Genomic DNA, 21,689 nt, shown 5'->3' on the forward strand with positions numbered 1-21,689 from the left:
GTAATAGAATCCCTACAATGCAAACAGGCCATTGAGCCCATCGAGTCCACACTGACCTTCTAAAGAGCATCCCAGCTAGACTCAGATGACCTTTCTCCAGTGTACAAAGTTAAAAATCACACAACACCAGGTTATAGTCCAACAGGTTTAATTGGAAGCAATAGCTTTCGGAACAACGCTCCATCATCAGGTGATTGTAGGAGCGCCGCTCCGAAAGCTAGTGTGCTTCCAATTAAACCTGTTGGACTATAACCTGGTGTTGTGTGATTTTTAAATTTGTACACCCCAGTCTAACACCGGCATCTCCAAATCATTTCTCCTGTGTTGCATGCATAAGGTAAAGCAGCTCCAGCCAAGATCTATTATTCCCTAACAGCACAGACTAGGATTGGATGTTTTTAATCAACTTGTTCAGCTATGTTGCCACAGGTATCTGGGCAGGCAGGGTTTGAACTTGGATCTTGTGGGCCAGACATAGGGACATTACCAGTGTCACAAGAGCCCTCTGACCGGGAGATAAATAGGGACCTACTTTTTACCAATTTAAAAAGTACTCTGTGTGTACAGTCTTATTTGAGATGTAAAGGTTTAATCAGGCGTTACCTTATCAAATGACAGGAAGGGCTCAAGGGGCCAAATGTTCTAATTTTGTACGTTTTACATTATGCTCTTAAACACTTGTCAGGTTCAATAAAATAATGAATCACATGAACCTGTCCACCCCTGTTAGGCTGGATCCAGGTGCTGCGATGATATAAAAGTTGACCAATGCTTCCTTATTTTGCGGACACAGCACAGCATCAAGCTACAATAACCAGCAGGCCAGGGGTCAGGCCGGATAAAGGAAAGTGCCTCACCGGTGTAATAGAACTTTCCAGAGAAGCCCAGGTTGAAGGTGAAGTTTGGAATGTGAACTCGCAATTGCTTCTGGGTTTCAAGGAGCGCCTGCAAAGAAAGTAGCAAAGGAAGAGCCAGTCACGCTAATTAACCACAGCAAGGTTCGGGCAGGGTAGGAGTCTCAGACCGGGACAATCCCTCACCGCAAATCACATCTCTTTCCCAAAACTTATTTCATGGGATGTAGGTATCGCTGGCGAGGTCAGCATTTGTCACCCATCCCCGACTGTCCTTGAACACAGTGGCTTGCTTCACTATTTCAGAGGGTGTGGTGGAGCGGTGCCTGTGTTTAACTGGGGTGGACAAAGTCAGAAGTTATACAACACCAGGTGTTAGTCCAACAGTCTGTTGTCACTTCACCTGATGAAGGGGCAGTGCTCCAAAGCTTATGATTTCAAATAATCCTGTTGGACTATCATGTCCTGTCACGTGACTTCTGATTTCAGAGGCCAATTATGAGTCAATCACATTGCTGTGGGTCTGGAGTCACCAGACCACATAAGGACAGCAGATTTCCTTCCCTAAAGGGCATTAGTGACCAGTTGGTTCTTTTTTTTAACAACAATGGCCACTATTACTGAGACTGACTTAACATTCATAGAGTCATAGAGACGTAGGGATGTACAGCATGGAAACAGACCCTTCGGTCCAACCTGTCCATGCCGACCAGATATCCCAACCCAATCGAGTTCCACCTGCCAGCACCCAGCCCATATCCCTCTAAACCCTTCCTATTCAGATACCCACCCAAATGCCTTTTAAATATTGCAATTGTACCAGCCTCCACTACATCCTCTGGCAGCTCATTCCATACATGTGCCACCCTCTACATGAAAAAGTTGCCCCTTAGGTCTCTTTTATATCTTTCCCCTCTCACCCTAAAATTATGCCCTCTAGTTCTGGATTCCCCCACCCCAGGAAAAAGACCTTGTCTATTTACCTTATCCATACCCCTTGTGATTTTATAAACCTCTATAAGGTCACCCCTCAGCCTCCGCCACTCTAGGGAAAACAGCCCAGCCTGTTCAGCCTCTCCCTATAACTCAAATTCTCCAACCCTGGCAACATCCTTGTAAATCTTTTCTCAACCCTTTCAAGTTTCCTTGAATAATATAGAGAAAGCAGGAAAGAACTTAAACTGGGAATGAGAAGGGCTAAAAGAGGTTCTGAAATGTTCTTGACGAACAGGATTAGGAAAATCCCAAGGCATTTTATACAGAAATAAGAGACAAGAGGGAAAAGGTGGGTCTAGGGCCCTACCCTAAGGGCCAGTGTAGCCTCATCTTTTGCCTAGGAACCCTCCAACCACAAGGGATGAACTCAGATTCTCCAGTTTCCTCATTTCCCCTCCCCCCACCTTGTCTCAGTCCCAACCCTCGAACTCAGCACCACCTTCCTAACCTGCAATCTTCTTCCTGACCTCTCCGCCCCCACTCCCACTCCGGCCTATCACCCTCACCTTAACCTCCTTCCTCCTATCGCATTTCCAATGCCCCTCCCCCAAGTCCCTCCTCCCTACCTTTTATCTTAGCCTGCTTGGCACACCCTCCTCATTCCTGAAGAAGGGCTCATGCCCGAAACGTCGATTCTCCTGCTCCTTAGATGCTGCCTGACCTGCTGTGCTTTTCCAGCAACACATTTTCAGCTCTGATCTCCAGCATCTGCAGTCCTCACTTTCTCCTAAAGGGTCGGTCTACTCAAGGACAAGGAAGGTAATTTGTGTGTGGACCTTGAGGAAGTGAGTGAGGTCCTTTGTGATTATTTGCATCAGCATTCACATAAAAGAAGGACAAAACCTTACAAGATAATACATGGCTTGGAAAGGGTGGAAGCTAGGAAATTGTTTCCGTTAGGTGAGGAGACTAGGGCCCGTGGACACAGCCTTAAAATTAGAGGGGGTCAATTCAGAACAGAAATGTGGAGACATTTCTTCAGCCAGAGAGTGGTGGGCCTGTGGAATTCATTGCCACGGAGTGCTGTGGAGGCCGGGACGCTAAGTGTCTTCAAGGCAGAGATTGATAAATTCTTGATGTCACAAGGAATTAAGGGCTACGGGGAGAATGCTGGTAAGTGGAGTTGAAATGCCCATCAGCCATGATTGAATGGCGGAGTGGACTCGATGGGCCAAATGGCCTTACTTCCACTCCTATGTCTTTCTGGTCTTATGGTGGATATTGAGTCTAGAGAGGGGTATGTCAATTGCAAAGAGGAGGAGGGGTTCAGTGTGTTTTGAAAAGCTTTATGATAGACAAGACCCTGGGGCCTGATGGGATCTATCCCAGAATGCTGAAGGATACAGGTGAGGAAATTGCTGAGGCCTTGTACAAAATCTGTGTATCCTCTTTAGGTGCAGGAGAGGTCCTGGGGACTGAAGAATAGTCAATGTTTTGTTCCTCTGTTTAAGAAGGGCAACAGGATTAATCTGGCAACTTACAGGCCAGTGAGTCTCATGTCAGTGGAAGGAAAATTACTGGAGAAGATTCTTTGGGATAGGATTTAAACAACATGAAAAAATATGGAATTATTAGTGATAGACAGCAATACACTTTGCCAGGGGAGGTCACGTCTCGCAAATTTGATTGAATCCTTTGAGGAAGTGACTGATGAGGGCATGGCGGTGGATATTGTCTATGTGGACTTTAGCAAGGTCCCTCATGGCCAACTGATACAAAAGGCAAAGTCACACATGATCAATGGTGAGCTGGAAGATGAATATAGAACTGGCTTAACCATAGAAGACAGACAGTGGCAGTGGAAGGGTATTGTTCTGAATGGAGATGTATGAGCAGTGGTGTTCTGCAGGGATCCGTGCTGGGACCCCTGCTGTTTTTAATATATACAAATGAAGGGAATGTAGGTGGCCTGATCAGTAAGTTTGTGGATGTCACAAAAATTGGGAGAGCTGCAGATAGTGGGAAGGATTGTCAAGAGGGTGCACCACGTTACTGATCAGCTCGACACTGGGGCAGAGAAATGGCAGATGGAGTTTAATCTGGACATATGCGAGGTGATGCATTTCGGAATGTCTAATGCAGGAGGGAAGAATACAGTAAATGGCAGAACCCTTAATAGCATCAACATATCCAGGTATACAGGCCCACAATTCCCTGAAAGTGGCAAAACAAGTGAATGAAGTGGTCAGAAGGCATATGGTATGCTTGTCTTCATTGGTTAGGGCATAGAGTATAAAAAATGGCAAGTAACATTGCGGCTGTTTCAAACTTTAGTCCAGCCTCATTTGGAATATTATGTACAGTTCTGGTTGCCACACTAACCGAGGGATGCGGAGGCTTTGGAGAGGGTACAGAAACAGTTTACTAGGATGTTGCCTGGTTTTAAGGGTATTAGCTATGGACAAACTTGGTCGGTTTTCCCTTGAATGTCAAAGGCTGAGAGGTGGACCTGATAGAAGTTTCCAAAATGATGAGAGGAATTGACAGAATGGCTAGTTAGTGTCTTTCTCCCAGAGCAGAAGTGTCATTTACTCGGGGCATAGGTTTAAGGTCAAAGAGAGGAATTTAGTGGTGATGTGAGAGGCACTTTTTTTTGTACAGGAATGCACTGCCAGAGGAGGTGGTGGGGGTGGATACAATAGCAATGTTCTTGACAGATATATGAATTGACAGGGGATAGAGGGATACGGACTGCATTGAGGCAAAAGGGTTTCAATTTAGAAAGGCATCATGTGTCAGCATGGGCTTGGTGGGCTGAAGGGCCTATTCCTGTGCTGTTCTGTTCCATTCTTTGACAGAGGCAACAAAGATATGGCTGTATCAACCAGTAATTGAGAAACCCCAGTTCAGGAACCACTGCACGTGACAATAACTTTGGCCGAGCCAGCAGTGCCCACATCCCATGAGCGGACTAAGAAAATGAAGGGGGAAAGAACTAGTTACCTTCACATCTTCTGCTTTCATCCTGGTTCCCTCTTTGCCAACAAAGATATCATCAATGTCCACTAAAATATACCTGTCCAGCGGGAGAGATAATCTCTTCCCTGTTAGAAAGGAGACAGCATCCACAAAGACAAGCTTGTGGAGCCAGAAGTTCATGTTGTTTCCAAACAGCACTCGCTGTATGCCGTCATGGAGACCCAGGTCCTGCACTACAGTTGTATGAAGAGCAGCATCCACCTCCATGTGCGGGATGTTCTCAGCGGATTTGGTCTTGGCGAGCAAAACGGGTTCATACGTCGAATGGTTGGACTGGAAAACTGTCCAGTCATCTCCCGGCAGGAAGCCCTTCTCTACCTCCTTTGCTTTTGTGATGTACAGAAGCGGTGATTTGGGGTTAATGCTACAGTCTTTGAGGCCCAGGTTAGAGTGGAGGTACAGAGGGAAGCCCTTTAGCTGGGCACTGAGCAAACTATTTTCATTGGCTTTGAAGAAGCCAATTATGCCAACACTGTACTCGATGCAGTATTTATCGAGCAGTTCCCTGTTCCAAGCATCCAGATTCACGTACTTCAAAATGTTCTCATATATAACGAGGACAAAACGACCTCTGTCCTCATCTGTCAATGTGGGCATGTCACCCTTGCCCGGCGCGATCTCCGTGTGGTACTTGAACCGACTGGTCTCCAGGATGGCTACTATCTCCTGCCCCAGTTGGGTGTACATGCTTTCAACAAAGACCAGGACCACAGGGTCAGTGCGAGAGACATCCACTGCCTTCATGGGCTTGGTTGGGAATAGCCTGGATGGGGTGACTCTGGAGTCGTCACAGTCAGGACGCTGGACTTCACTAGAAAGTTCCGTCTCTTGCTTGGTTCCGATGTACAGGTAATAGGCAGAGATGAACACAGTAACCATGCAGAAGGCAAAGAGTAACAGAAGCACTCCCTGCAACGTGAGTTGTCGAAACAGCCGACGCAGTCTGCTCAGGAAACTCATGCTTTATGTCCTCCCTCTTCCGAGATTTAAAGTAGCGCGGTTGTTTCTGCTTTCAGAAAATAAAAATCTTCCCTCTTGCGTTTCATGTCACCATTGCAAATCATTTGCTGTCACTCAAATCCAGGAGTATGAGGTTCTCTTGGGTCACCACAGCTGACGAGGGTGAGTGCTCCACTATTTAACTGTGTCCATTGAGTGTGACCCAGGAACCCCTCAGCGAGCCACGAGAGGAGGTTGGACCTCTCAAACATCGATTCGACGGTTCATGATAACTGGGAGAAATGAGAACAGTCACCCTGGAATGAAGACAGAAAACGAGTCAGGCGCACACAGCTTACTCACAACATGCTGGGCTTCCAGCCTCTGCAGTATATCCACAGAATGAACACATCACAAGCCAACCCTACCCTTACTTTACAAAACTCACCAACAGTGATTGAGAACGCAATGAACTCAACCTCCCAATAAAAGATCCTGGATTTCAATCTTAAAATATCAAGAGCTGTTCACCTTTTGTCTTCATTCTCTAGGAGATCTGCAGTTTGCAAAATATCACAAATATTTGTCTACTGAAATAGTCATAATTGTCCGTGGTCTTTATCATTTTATTCTTTATTCTGACTGTCTGTAACAATGTTATGAATTATCTCTAAACATTTTATTTGCATCATCATCCCAGTTTGGCAGCTGCCAAATCAATTATCATCTATTTTGCTGTTTGTATAATTTGGACTGATGTTTTGTTGTAGGACTTACCTGTTTTGTAGAAGTTTACGTGGTTTAATTCTTTTTGGACCCTAAGGCAGAAAAAGGATGGGCATATAATTGGTATTTTATATTTGCAGAACTGATAAGACCACACGAAATAGGAACTGGAGGAGGCCATTCAGCCCCTTCAGCCTGTTCTGCTGTTCAATAGGATCACGGCTGATCTAACATTCCTCACGTCCACTTTCCTGCCCTTTCCCAATAATCCTTGTTCTTTGATCAAAGATCAATTTATCTCAGCCTTAAATATCCGCAAGGACTTTGTCCTCTCAGCTGTCTGTGGTAAGGAATTCCAAAGACTTCTGAAAGAAGAAATATCACCTCATCTCAGTCTCAGTCTTTATTCAGAAACTATGCCCTCTGGTCCTAGACTCTCCCATAAGGGGAAACATCTTCTCAGCATTGACCCTATCAAGCCCCTTTAAGAATCCAGTATGTTTCAATGAGATCATCTTGCATTTTCCTAAACTCCAAAGAGTAGTTCTAGCCTGTTTAACCTTTGCTCAATGCAGTGAAATTTCTTCCTCTTGATTATTGCTGTTCTCTCCCTTCATTGTCAAGGGGCGAATTGTTTGGAGTTACAGGTAATGACAGCAACCAAGTAAGTACATTGTCAAGGCTCCCATTCCTATTATTACTGTTTCATCTTCATCCTATCCACACACTAAAGCCAAGTCTCGGAACGTTATTGGGATGCCAGTTACGTAAAACACAAATGATATGATCATCCAAGCAGTTAACTCATTTATCTTTGATTAACTGCTTGTATTTTCCAATATAAATACTGGAGAGCGAGCAGACTTTAATGGGAGTCAGTTATTAATTAGGTTATTGTATTCTAAGCAATACTGATTTCTGTCCCACTTATTTAACTCTTAACAGGTCCATGTGAAGTGTACAATTAAGCATGTGAGTCTTTTGTAACTGATAGATTTAGACCAGAGAAGAAAACACTGAAATGTTGTGGTTCTGTTTGCCGAGCTGGGAATTTGTGTTGCAGACGTTTCGTCCCCTGTCTAGGTGACATCCTCAGTGCTTGGGAGCCTCCTGTGAAGCACTTCTGTGATGTTTCCTCCGGCATTTATAGTGGTTTGTCTCTGCCGCTTCCGGTTGTCAGTTCCAGCTGTCCGCTACAGTGGCCGGTATATTGGGTCCAGGTCGATGTGTTTGTTGATAGAATCTGTGGATGAGTGCCATGCCTCTAGGAATTCCCTGGCTGTTCTCTGTTTGGCTTGTCCTATAATAGTAGTGTTGTCCCAGTCGAACTCATGTTGCTACTAAGGATAGGTGGTCGTGTTGTTTCGTGGCTAGTTGGTGTTCATGGATGCGGATCGTTAGCTGTCTTCCTGTTTGTCCTATGTAGTGTTTTGTGCAGTCCTTGCATGGGATTTTGTACACTACATTGGTTTTGCTCATGCTGGGTATCGGGTCCTTCGTTCTGGTGAGTTGTTGTCTGAGAGTGGCTGTTGGTTTGTGTGCTGTTATGAGTCCTAGTGGTCGCAGTAGTCTGGCTGTCAGTTCGGAAATGCTCCTGATGTATGGTAATGTGGCTAGTCCTTTGGGTTAGGGCATGTCCTCGTTCCGTTGTCTTTCCCTCAGGCATCTGTTGATGAAATTGCGCGGGATCTGTTTTTGGTGAATACATTGTATAGGTGTTGTTCTTCCTCTTTTTGCAGTTCTGGTGTACTGCAGTGTGTTGTGGCCCTTTTGAACAGTGTCTTGATGCAACTTCTTTTGTGTGTGTTGGGGTGGTTGCTTTCATAGTTCATGTAGTTTCGTAGAAAGCAACTACCCCAACACACACAAAAGAAGTTGCATCAAGACACTGTTCAAAAGGGCCACAACACACTGCAGTACACCAGAACTGCAAAAAGAGGAAGAACAACACCTATACAACGTATTCACCAAAAACGGATACCCGCGCAATTTCATTAACAGATGCCTTAGGGAAAGACAACGGAATGAGGACATGCCACAACCTAAAGGACTAGCCACGTTACCATACATCAGGAGCATTTCCGAACTGACAGCCAGACTACTGCGACCACTAGGACTCATAACAGCACACAAATCAACAGCCACTCTCAGACAACAACTCACCAGAACGAAGGACCCGATACCCAGCATGAGCAAAACCAATGTAGTGTACAAAATCCCATGCAAGGACTGCACAAAGCACTACATAGGACAAACAGGAAGACAGCTAACGATCCACATCCATGAACACCAACTAGCCACGAAACGACACGACCACCTATCCTTAGTAGCCACACACACAGGTGACAAGCAACATGAATTCGACTGGGACAACACTATTATTATAGGACAAGCCAAACAGAGAACAGCCAGGGAATTCCTAGAGGCATGGCACTCATCCACAGATTCTATCAACAAACACATCGACCTGGACCCAATATACCGGCCACTGCAGCGGACAGCTGGAACTGACAACCGAAGCGGCAGAGACAAACCACTATAAATGCCAGAGGAAACAACACAGAAGTGCTTCACAGGAGGCTCCCAAGCACTGAGGATCTCACCTAGACAGGGGATGAAACGCCTGAAACACAAATTCCCAGCTCGGCGAACAGAACCATCACAACAACGATCACCCGAGCTACAAATCTTCTCACAAACTTTGAACACTGTGAAATATGTTTAAAAATTTGGTTTACTAAACAGCTTGACCAAAACCACATTTTCCACAATGATTGTGTATGTCATAGAGACATAGATATGTAGCATGGAAATAGACCCTTCGGTCCAACCTGTCCATGCCGACCAGATGACCCAACCCAATCTAGTCCCACCTGCCAGCACCTGGCCCATATCCCTCCAAACCATTCCTATTCAGATACCCATCCAAACGCCTCTTAAATGTTGCAATTGTACCAGCCTCCATTACTTCCTCTGGCAGCTCATTCCATACACATACCACCCTCTGCGTGAAAAAGTTGCCCCTTAGGTCTCTTTTATATCATTCCCCTCTCATCCTAAACCTATGCCCTCTCGTTCTGGACTCCCCGATCCCAGGGAAAAGACTTTGCCTATTTACCTTATCCATGCCCTGATATGGAAGACTTAAAAAAAATTGTGATCCCAGTAATGTTGCTTCATCCCTGATGCAAGGGTTTAGTTTCTTTTTTTCTACTTTTCATGGGATGTGGGCACCGCTGGCAATACGAGTCTTTGCTGCACATCCCTAAGTGCCCAGCCACTCTAGAGAACAGTTAAGAGTCAACCATACTCCTTTGGGTGTGGAGTCACGTGTAGGCCAGACCAGGTAAGGACGGAAGGTTTCCTTCCCTAAAGGGAAATGGAGAACCAGGTGGGTCTACAATTGACGACAGTTTCACAGTCAGTGTTATCGAGGGTAGCTTTCAATCTCTATCAACTCAAGCTCATCCCACCAACTGCTATAGTTGGATTTGAACCCATATCCCATTGATATCACCATTGCGTCACCATGTCCCCTCTCTTATGTTGCTTTGTTCTTCCTAATCTTTATTACAAATCTATGCTCGGACTATGCTAAGTTTGTTTGCAGATGACAGCAAAACCTTTATAAGCAAAATAGACAGGAGAAAAGAATATGCAAACCCAGGTAGATTTGGATGTATGGATGGAGTGGGCCACATACTGGCAAATCATTTTGATATTATTCTTACATGGGATCTGGGCATCACATGCATGGCTAGCATTTGTTGTCCATTCCTGAGCACCCTGGACTGAATTAGGCCATTTCAGAAGGCTACAGTACAGCAGCTTTATTTGAAATCACAAGCTTTCAGAGTACTGCTCCTTCTTCAGGACAAATCCAAAAGCTTGTGATTTCAAATAAAGCTGTTGGACGGTAACCTGGTGTCATGTGATTTCTGACTTTGTCCATGCCAGCCCAACACCGGCACCTCCACATCATTTCAGAAAGCAGTTGAGAGTCAGTCACATTGAGGATCTGGTACACTATAATATGCAAGGACAGGTTTAGAGGGATATGAGCCAAATGTTGGCAAATGGGACTAGATTAATTTAGGATACCTGGTTGGCATAGATGAGTTGGACTGAAGGAACTCTTTTTATGCTGCACAATTCCTGGATTTCCTTTGCTAAAGAGTATTAGTGAACTACATGAGTTGTTACAACGATTTATAGCACAGTCTGTTCTGATATAACATGATAGTTCTGACCCCTTGCAATCCCACGTTATAAGAAAATTGCATAATAGCAGCACCACTTAAACCAATGGGGCTGGAATTGCGTTAGCGCCAATACACATAAGGAAAGTTCACATTCTACAAATAATGGTCTAAATTCTTTAATCGTGTTATAGCCAATTTGCATTGCAGAGACGCGTGTTATAGCAGAACCGACTGTATTTACACATTATTAGACTAGCCTCTAAATTCCAAATTTTATAGAATTCATACTTCACCATCGGCCATAATGGGATTTGAATCCACGTTCCCCAAATATCAGCCTGGAGTTCTGGATTTCCAGTCCAATGACATTAGCACAATGGTACCATCTCCCACCAGATAAACGCACTGTCAGATAACATAGAATTATGTGTCATTTGCATGTGGAATAAGCCAAGAGAGAACAAGACCTTTTATTATTCACACAGTTCACTGAAGGTCAAAAACCAACATAAAGAAATTGTAACGACACAAACTGATTATTGGGTTGTTAACAGTAATACTCAGTATGAACGGAAGATTTCAAGAGGGAATCAGATTATTAACTGAAAATGAACCATGTACAAGAGCTACAGTGAGAAGGTGGGAGGACGGTAATGGGTTGGTTGCTCAGTTGGACAGTCAGCAGTCAGAACAGGCTGAAGAGACTCATTTTGAGCTCTCCACTTCATTGATTCTGCCTCGGACACTCTAGATATTCTCTCCTCCAGAAATACCACCACACACCACTGGAGCAGGCGGGCCTCCTAATCCAGAGATAGGAACTACTTCCACAACAGCACCATTTGGTATGCAACAGGTTATAGTATCTCTATCCATTTGAGGTCCTCCAACAGTCTGAGTAATACAATGTCCTTTTAGAGGGGGTGATACAAGATTAATTTCCAGTTTAAAGAACCTCATGGAGAGCTTAAAAAACCTTGGTCCATTCCCTTTAGAGATGGGTAGACTTAGAGTCAATGGACATCCAGATATTTCTAATCAAACTGTTCAGTGATATTCTTGCACACCTTGGGAGCAGGTGAGATTCGATCCCTGGTTCAGAGGTAGAACCACTACCACTACACCAAAAAAGCCTCTGAATAGAAGCCCAAGAAATGAATAAAGGATTGTTTTGCATCTCCAATGAAGGATTATTTCAGAACGCACAGAACTGAACTGAGAGAGGGTAGGAAAAGACTGAACATTGCGGCAGTTCTGCAGATTCTCTGGAATCATGGTCTGTGTGGTGGATGCTCACTGCAAAGGATTCAGGACCTCTTTCCAACTGGGACAGAGACTGCAGACAGTTAAGTGTCTGTGTGTGTTTGTCTTGACCCACATGGTCTCCTGGGCTGGTTTCAGTTACCTGACTGGGTTGTAGATGACAGTAACTGGAAGAGACTTTGAGGATTGCTGTGGACTGAGAGGAACATTTCCATGGTCATTGCTGAGCTATTTCCCTTCAATAATATTCCTTGTACATGCCTTACAACGATCTTACACATCGGGAGAACGTATACAACGTTGGGTTCCTTATTTAAGGAAGGATATACCATTCAATACGGAATTGTTTCGGGATTTCTTCTCTGCGAGGGTTGTTAGTCCGAGGAAATCTCTCCTCACACAAGAAGTTGAGGCTGGAGCATTGAATATCTACAAGACTGAATGAGTGACTGTTTCACTTGGAATGCAAGTTAAGAGTCATGGTGGACCAGAAAGGACTGCTCTGAGGCCAAAATGGGATCAACCATGAACTTAGTGAATGGTGGAGCAGGCTCAAGGGGCTAAATGGACTTCTCCTCCTATTTCTTATCATCTTTAGGTGCAATAATTTCAAGGTTTCACTCCTAGTTGCATACCATCTGCACTTGGAAATAGACCTGTAACAACAGAAAATAGTGCTGTGAAGAAGGCATATGGCGTACTGGCTTTTATTGGTAGAGGAATTGAGTTCCGGAGTCCTGAGGTATTGTTGCAGTTGTATAAGACTCTGGTGCGGCCGCACCTGGAGTATTGTGTACAGTTTTGGTCGCCAGACTATAGGAAGGATGTGGAGGCACTGGAACGGGTGCAGAGGAGGTTAACCAGGATGTTGCCTGGTATGGTAGGAAGATCATATGAGGAAAGGCTGAGGCACTTGGGGCTGTTTTCATTGGAGAAAATAAGGTTTAGGGGTGACTTGATAGAGGTGTACAAGATGATTAGGGGTTTAGATAGGGTTGACCATGAGAACCTTTTTCCACGTATGGAGTCAGATATTACGAGGGGGCATAGCTTTAAATTAAGGGGTGGTAGGTATAGGACTGATGTTAGGGGTCGATTCTTTACTCAGCGAGTCGTGAGTTCATGGAATGCCCTGCCAGTAATAGTGGTGGACTCTCCCTCTTTATGGGCATTTAAACAGGCATTGGATAGGCATATGGAGGAAAGTGGGCTAGGGGTAGGTTAGGTGGGCTTGGATCGGTGCAACATCGAGGGCCGAAGGGCCTGTACTGCGCTGTATTTTTCTATGTTCTATGTAACACTACCTACACTACAGACTGCAGTGGTTCAATGAGGTAGTTCACCACCACTATTAGATTAGATTCTCTACAGTGCGGAAACAGGCCCTTCGGCCCAACAAGTCCACACCACCTCTCCAAAGAGAAACCCACCCAAACCCATTCCCCTACCCTATATTTACTCGTGAATAACACACCTAACACTGTGGGCAATTTAGCATGGCCAATTCACCTGACCTGCACATCTTTGGACTGTGGGAGGAAACCGGAGCACCAAACCACGCAGCACGGGGAGAATATGCAAACTCCACACAGACAGGCGGGAATTGAACCCAGGACCCTGGTGCTGTGAGGCAGCAATGCTAACCACTGAGCCACTGTGCCACTGCCCACTTTCTCAAAGGCAATTTAGGATGGGCAACTAATATTGGATACAAAATTGGCTTGACAGAAGGAGACAGAGGATGGAGGGTAGTTTTTGGGACTGGAGGCCTGTGACCAGTAGTGTTCCGCAAGGATTGGTGCTGGGTCCATTTTTGTAATTTGTATAATTGATTTGGTTGAGAATTTAGGAGGTGTGGTTAGTAAGTTTGAAGATGATACCAAAATTGGTGATACAGTCGACAGTGAGAAAGGTTTTCTAAGACTACAAAGGGATTTTGATCAATTGGGCCAATGGGCTGAGGAATGACAGATGGAGTTTAATTTGGATAAATGGGAGGTATTACATTTTGGTAAAACATACAAGGGTAGGACTAATTCAGTTAACGAGAGGGTCCTGGGTAATGCTGTAGAACAGAGTGACCGAGGGATTCAGGTTCTTTGTAAGCTAGAGAGGGTAGTTAAGGAGGTGTTTGACATGCTTGCCTTTATTGGTCAGATCACTGAGTATGGAGTTGGAACATCATGTTGAGACTGTTCAGGACATTTTTTGAGGCCACTTTTGGAGTACGGTGTATGGAACTGGTTGCCCTGCATAGGAAGGATATTATTAAATTGGAAAGGGTTCAGAAAAAGATTTACAGAATGTTGCCAAGACTGGAGAATTTGAGTTACAAGGATAGGTTGAGTAGGCTGGGATGTTTTTCACTGGGGCATAGGAGGTTCAGGGGTGATCTTATAAAGGTTTATAGATCATGAAGGCATTGATAAGGTGAATAGCAAAGGTTTTTCCCTGGAGTAGGCAAGTTCAAAACTAGGGGGCACAGGTTTAAGGTCAGAGGAGAAAGATTTAAAAGGTACTTGAGGGACAACATTTTCACACAGTGGTGGTTCGTATGTGGAATTCACAACTAGAGGAAGTGATAGATGCAGGTTAAAGACGTTGGATAGGAACATGATTTGGAAAGGTTTAGAGGGATCTGGGCCAACCACAGGCAAATGAGACTAGTTCAGTTTGGGAAACTTGGTCAGCATGGGTGTGTTGGACTGAAGGGTCTGTTTCTGTGCTGTATGACTCTACTGGCCTAACCAATGAAACTCACATCTCCAAAAATAATTCCCAATATCTCTCTGATTGACATCTACCGCATTTCCACAAAGCCCATAACCAGAGTCCTCAACAAGTTTAGTAGTGTTCTGTGCCCAATGAATTGATTTGAAGAACATTATTTTCCTAAATCCTTCTAAATGTTCACTCGATTTATTCTGTTTCATGAGCATCTTTTGACACTGGCCTTTCTCTGCTCCTTCATCCTCTGCAGCATTCTATTTGTTGCTATGCCCCTCCTTTCTGGAACTGCCTGAAATTTTGCCCATCTGGTTTTCCGGCTCTTTCTAAAATCCACTCTGAAACAAAAACAGAGAGCAGTAGAGAAACTCAGCAAGTCTCGGAGCACCTCTCTCTACAGAAGGTGCAAGGCCTGCTGAGTTTCTCTGGCACACTCAGTTTTTGTTTCAGATTTCCAGCATCCACAGTTCTTTGTATTTATTAAAATTCACTCTGTTTGAAGGCACCTTTGACATCATCCCAACATTTTAAAAAAATGAATATGTACCTGTATAGTGACATCTAACACAGAAAAGGCCCTTTAGTCCATCATGTCTGTGCTGATCGACAAACACTAGTCCTACTTTCCCACACAAGCCTTGAATGCTGTGACATTTCAAAGGCTCATCCAAGTACTTAGAAGTTACAGAGTCATAGAGATGTACAGCATGGAAACAGACCCTTCAATCCAACCTATCCATGCCGACCTGATATCCCAACCCAATCTAGTCCCACCAGCCAGCACCCGGCCCATATCCCTCTAAACCCATCCAATCCATATACCCATCCAAATGCCTCTTAGATGTTGCAATCGTACTAGCCTCCACCACTTTCTCTGGCAGCTCACTCAATACATGTACCACCTTCTACATGAAAAAAATCCCCTCTGGTCTCTTTTATATCTTTCCCCTCTCACCCTAAACCTATGCCTCCTAGTTCTGGACTCCCTCATCCCAGGGAAGAGACTTTGTCTAGTTATCCTACTCATGCCCCTCATGATTTTATAAACCTCTATAAGGTCACCCCTCAGCCTCCGACACTCCAGGGAAAACAGCCCCAGACTATTCAATTCTCCCTTTAGCTCAAATCCTCCAACCCTGGCAACATCCTTGTAAATCTTTTCTGAACCCTTTCAAATTTCACAACATCCTTCCGATAGGAAGGAGACCAGAATTGCACGCAGTATTCCAAAAGTGGCAAACCAACGTACTGTACAGCCGCAACATGACCTCCCAACTCCAATACTCAATTCCTTGATCAATAAAGTAAAGCATACCAAACGCCTTCTTCACTATCCTATCTACCTGCAACTCCACTTTCAAGGAGCTATGAACTTGCACTCCAAGGTCTCTTTGTTCAGCAACACTCCCTAGGACCTTACCATTAAGTGTATAAGTCCTGCTAAGATTTGCTTTCCCAAAATGCAGCACTTCACATTTATCTAAATTAAACTCTATCTGCCACTTCTCAGCCCATTGGTCCATCTGATCAAGATCCTGTTGTAATCTTCTTCACTGTTCACTACACCTCCAATTTTGGTGTCATCTGCAAACTTACTAACTCTACCTCTTATGCACACATCCAAATCATTTATATAAATGACAAAAAGTAGTGGACCCAGCTCCGATCCTTGTGGCACTCCACTGGTCACAGGCCTCCAATCTGAAAAACAACCCTCCATCACCACCCTCTGTCTTCTACCTTTGAGCCAGTTCTGTATCCAAATGGCTAGTTCTCCCGGTATTCCATGCAATCTAAACTTGCTAATCAGTTTCCCATGGGGAACCTTGTTCTGAAAGGTTGTGAGGTTTCCTGCATCAGTTATCTTCCCAGGCAGTGCATCCCAAACCCACACAACCTTATTTTAACAAATCCTCTCTAAACCTCCTGCCTTTCACTACAAATTATGCCTCTTTGTTCTTGACTCGACAAATGAGGGGAACAAGCTGCTTTCTATCCACCCTGTCAATGCCCCTCATAATATTATACACCTCTGAGGTCCGCCTCCACCTTCTTTGTTCCAAAGAAAACAACTCGAGCTTATCCAGTCTCTCTTCGTCGCTATCCCAGGCAACATCCTGGTGAACGTCCTCTGCACCCCCTCCAGGACAATCACAGTTTTCTTACATTGTGGTCACCAGAACTGCACACATTGCACCTGCAGCAACCAACCCAGGGATCAGCAGGCCCGAAACGTGAACTCTGATTTTTCTTCACAGATTCTGCCAGATCTGCTGAGCTTTTCCTGCAACTTGTATTCTTGTTCCCGATTTACAGCACCCACAGTTCCTTCGGGTTTTTACAACGATCTTTCAAGTTTCAACATAAACCCCCTAACTCTTAGTTAAACAAAATCACACAACACCAGGCTTTCATCCAACAGGTTTATTTGGAAGCACTAGCTTTCAAAGCACTGCTCCTTCATCAGGTTGTTGTGTAGGAAAAGATGGTAAGATACAGAATTTAAAGCAAACCTGTTGGACTATAACCTGGTGTTGTGTGATTTTTAACTTTGTCCACCCCAGTCCAACACCGGCTGCTCCACATCATCCCTACTCTTATTCATCTGCACTTCAACTGACAGAAGCTAGCATCCTGTGTGCCTTCTTAACCATCCTACTAACCTACCCCACTGCCTTCGAGAAAAGTATTTCGCAGAGTACTTTAGACAGACATGAAGCAAAATGAGAAATTGGCTAAATGTGCTATAAATTTATAAGTTATGCCAAATGCAGAGTACATAGAGATGACAACTCTCAGCAAAATTAATGATGCATCAAAGTCCTGTCAGCTCTGGGTTACGATGAATATTAACTAAAGGAATATTACTGGGTTTGCAGAATTTGTACCAATGGATTAGATGTTGGCATCTGGAGATGTTAGGGTTTTTTGTTTCACAACCTGAGAGATCGGAGAGTGAAACGGTTACCTCAAAACTGATAGTGAAACCACAGACGAATTATTTTCACTTTTGCTTGTGATTCCATTCTGTACAGTGGGCCCTATGACCAGGGCAGTGTGGACAGCTGTGATCACATGCCTGTTCCCACTGACAACACCCTTTTGAATTCAATAGACTGTTTATCCTCGGGAAGTGTAAGAAATCTGTATTTTCTATTCGCAGTATGCGCTGTGTCTGCTGAAGAGATAATATCAGAGCTGAGGCAAACAAGACTTGTGGCCTATGCATCCAAGGGAAAAAATTAAGAATATTTATGTCATCTGTGGAAGTCTCTAATTATTTCCCTGACAGTGGCGCAGTTCCGTGCAATCTTCAATTATTATTACTCCCTGATCTCTCCAGAACGACAAACGTCTGCTTATTAACTCAAATCTCAGTGCATTTAAATGCTGCTTCACAGTGCCAGGGAACCGGATTCGATTCCACTTTCGGTAACTATCTGTGTGGAGTTTGCACGTTCTCACTGTGTCTGTGTGGGTTTCCTCTGGGTGCTCCGGTTTCCTCCCACAGTCCAAAGATGTGTAGGTTAGGTGAATTGGCCATGCTAAATTGTCCATGGTGTTCAGTGATGTGCAGGTTAGGTGGACTAGCCCTGGAAAATGTTAACGGGGATAGGTTAGAGCCCTGGATCTGGGTGGTATGCCCTTTGGAAGGCCAAATGGCCTCCTTCCACTCTGTAGAGATTCCATGAAATCAAATGGTCTGGTCAGAGCTAGAAATGAGCCTGACCAGCTAAATAGGTGCTTTGGTTAATGCAAAACTAGGCTCAATTTGTTTGCTCTATTCATTTCAGTATTTCTCCCGAATTCACGAAATGAGGTAGGCCAATCAGTCGCTCAGGCCTGCTCCTCTCTTCAATAAGATCACGGGGTTAACACAATGAAACGCAAATGAAACAAAACAGAATACAGAATAACTTAACCTAGCTGAAAACTCGACAGACTATCCCGACTTAATGATGCTGTTCCAAATTCCTGCAACAACCCCCATAAATACCCCTTGGCATAAAAGGGAAAAAATATCAAACCTAGGATCTTACAGGAGAGATGTCAGAGAGAGGGAGGACCAGCATGGACCTGCTTCTCTGGATCCAGCAGCTTCACCACTGCCTGCTTGCAAAAACCAAACCAAACCAAACCAGAGAAAAGCTGAACTGAGAGAACTGGCCACTCCCCTTTCATTGTGCAAGTGTTTTTTTAAAACTTGAAAGCCTTTTGTCTGAGGCAATATCTGTTAGCTATAATCAAATTGGCCCTAAAACCCTTCAAACCTAAACCTGTCAAACCGCTGCTTTTTCAACCTCTCTGAAAAAAATAGCCAAGGACAACATAACCTTGTTAAAGGAGCAGCATCGTCACAGCTGTACTCATGTGAGTACATGTGACAATAAAGCTAATTCTAAATCAATTCCTCCTTTAGTAAGGAGGTCAAAACTGTGCACTGTAGTCCAAATGTGATCTCACCTGTGTCTGTAGAGTTAGCACAAGTCTTATCTACTTCTGAAGAAGGGTCAATGGACCTGAAAATATTAAGGTAAAAACAAGGGCTGCAGATGCTGGAAACCAGAGTCTAGATCAGAGTGGTGCTGGAAAAGCACAGCAGGTCAGGCAGCATTCGAGGAGCAGGAAAATCAACGTTTCCGGCAAAAGCCCTTCATCAGGAATAGAGGCTGGGTGGCTGCAGGGTGGAGAGATAAATGAGAGGGGGATGGGGGTGGGGAGAAAGTAGCATAGAGTACAATAGGTGAATGGGGGTGGGGATGGAGGTGATAGGTCAGAGAGGAGGGTGGAGGAAGGGAGCAAAGAGTACAATGGGTGAATGGGGGTGGGGATGGAGGTGATAGGTCAGAGAGGAGGGTGGAGCGGATAGGTGGAAAAGAAGATAGGCAGGTAGGACAGGTCATGGGGATGGAAAACATTAACTCTGATTTCTTTCCACCGATGCTGCTAGACCTGCTGAGTTTACTCAACAATTTGTGCATTTGTTTTCGATCCCTAGCATCCTCAGTACTTTGCGTTATTTTGCCAAGACAGGCTCTTTGCCTCACTTTAGAGCAGTCCTGAGCTTCTGCTGCACAACTTTCGCACCTTTGACCCATTCAAAGCCATTGGATGGTCGACGGCGTTAGATAGAAGTAAGATGCTGCTTTCCCATAGCCAATGCAGAGACATAGAGACAGTAACCTTGGAGTTTTGGTGTTTAACTGTGTATCCAAACTTTGCCTCAAGCTGTTGATCAGTTTAACAAATGCGTTACCCTCCTCTACCCACCATTACGTTATGTGGCAAATCCTACACATTTGAAAGAGAGCAGGACTACTCAAGATCTGTGGAAGAGTTTGAAAAGCCCATTTCAGAAGTGACCCTGCGCTAATTAGTTCATTAAAAAATTTAATTGACAGAAGGTAAAGGACTGACGAGCTCCTGTTGAGTCAGCTGCTGTGGGCAGAAGTTCCGATACGGTCATTCCAGACATACTCTACACAAACTGACTGACAATCAGGCGATCAGTATGCCAATTACCAATGTGCATGGTCTGTCCTCGTTCTCAGGATAATAGGTTCAGACAAGTCTAAGTTGGAAAGCTGAGCAGGTCACGGGGATTGTGTTGGTGTGACTTTAACAAACTAGAGTGCAAATGCGCATTTGATCAGAGAGTTGTAACATCTTTCTCAAAATAATTTTGGTTTTGGTTTGCAAATTTCTGCCTTCCTTTATAGAAATCAAGGACTTATTCTGCAAAGTCACGGAGCTGGCCATTTTTCACATCAGAGTTTCTTGCAGAATGTCAGTAGGAACAGAGATGGCAGAGGGTCATTAAAGCCAGAGCCAAGCTCCGTCGTTATTTTAATCAGCATTCACACTTTCCCAGCACGAGCTGAAGCACTGGTGATCAGGATTGGGAATCCTGACTGACAGTCCCATTCCTCAACCCAAGAACATCAAGGTTAATTCCGGCTAATGCACAACACTAACCACACATCCAATCTTGGACCTTCTCACTTTGCACATGCCTGTCTCAATAAGCTAATCAGGAGAAAGTGAGGACTACAGATGCTGGAGATCAGAGTCAGTGGTGCTGGAAAAGCACAGCAGGTCAGGCAGTATCCGAGGAGCAGGATTTATCTGCCTGTCCAGCTGTGCTTTTCCAGCACCACACTTCAGCTAATCAGGAAAATATACAGCACCTTAAATATAAATTTTACTTCATTCATGGGACTCAGGTGTCACTGGTTGGGCCAGCATTTATTGCCTGCGCCTAATTGCCCGTGAGAAGGTGGTGGTAAGCTGCCTTCTTGAATCGCTGCAGTTAGGGGAGGGAGTTCCAGGATTTTAACCCAGCAACAGTGATGGAACAGCGATAAATTTCCAAGTCAGAATGGTGACTGGCTCGGAGGGAAACGTGCAGAAGGTGGTATCTGCTGCCCTTGTCCTTCTAAATGGAAGTGGTGATACACACTGCTGCTACTGAGCGTCGATGGTGGAGGGAGTGAATGTTTATGGATGTGGTGCCTATCAAGTGGGCTGCTTTGTTCTGGATGGTTTTCAGCTTCTTCAGTGTTGCTGGAGCCGCATCACCCAGGCAGGTGGGGAGTGTTCCATCACACTCCTGTTGTGTGTTGGTGAACAAGGCACAAGTCAGAACCAGCGTTCCCTCTCATTTTCCCTCCGGCTGGACTGAGGGCAAGTGCGGTGGTGGCTTTCAGGACTGGAAATGCATGCTGGGATGGACACGTGTGGAACATTGGAGGCAACATTAGTCAGGGATGGGATGCAAACATAAGAAGAACATCCAGATATTGAGTCTGTTTTGGGGAAATAATAGATCCTATTACAAATAACAACGTCTTAGCCAACCAGGTCAACTTGCCAACCAATCAGTAGCCTTTTTCTCATCTGGTAAAGTGTCACCCCTTTTGCATCTGTCCTTTTATTTATTCTTCACAGGACGTAGGTGTCACCAGCTAAGGCAGCATTTTTGCCAGAGGGCAATTAAGAGTTA

At 44.6% G+C, this 21,689-nt stretch overlaps 1 protein-coding gene across 4 annotated transcripts in view; it reads right to left on the minus strand.

Moving 5' to 3' along the window:
• ndst1b (N-deacetylase/N-sulfotransferase (heparan glucosaminyl) 1b) overlaps positions 1–21,689 on the minus strand; it is a 274,405-nt gene that overhangs the window by 77,821 nt on the left and 174,895 nt on the right. For 2 of the 4 annotated variants that reach the window (XM_060837417.1, XM_060837416.1), the window contains 3 exons: positions 10,990–11,101; positions 4,794–6,085; positions 858–945 (listed from right to left, as the gene is read on the minus strand). In XM_060837417.1, the coding sequence (XP_060693400.1) occupies positions 858–945; positions 4,794–5,789 (1,084 nt within the window). In that variant the 5' untranslated portion in view covers positions 5,790–6,085; positions 10,990–11,101. Of the gene's footprint in view, positions 1–857; positions 946–4,793; positions 6,086–6,545; positions 6,587–10,984; positions 11,102–21,689 lie in introns of all 4 variants that reach the window. The other 2 variants (XM_060837418.1, XM_060837419.1) reach the window with 2 other exon arrangements.

This window comes from Hemiscyllium ocellatum, chromosome 16 (assembly GCF_020745735.1).
Source record: "Hemiscyllium ocellatum isolate sHemOce1 chromosome 16, sHemOce1.pat.X.cur, whole genome shotgun sequence".
In the NCBI taxonomy this organism is placed as follows: Eukaryota; Metazoa; Chordata; class Chondrichthyes; order Orectolobiformes; family Hemiscylliidae; genus Hemiscyllium; species Hemiscyllium ocellatum.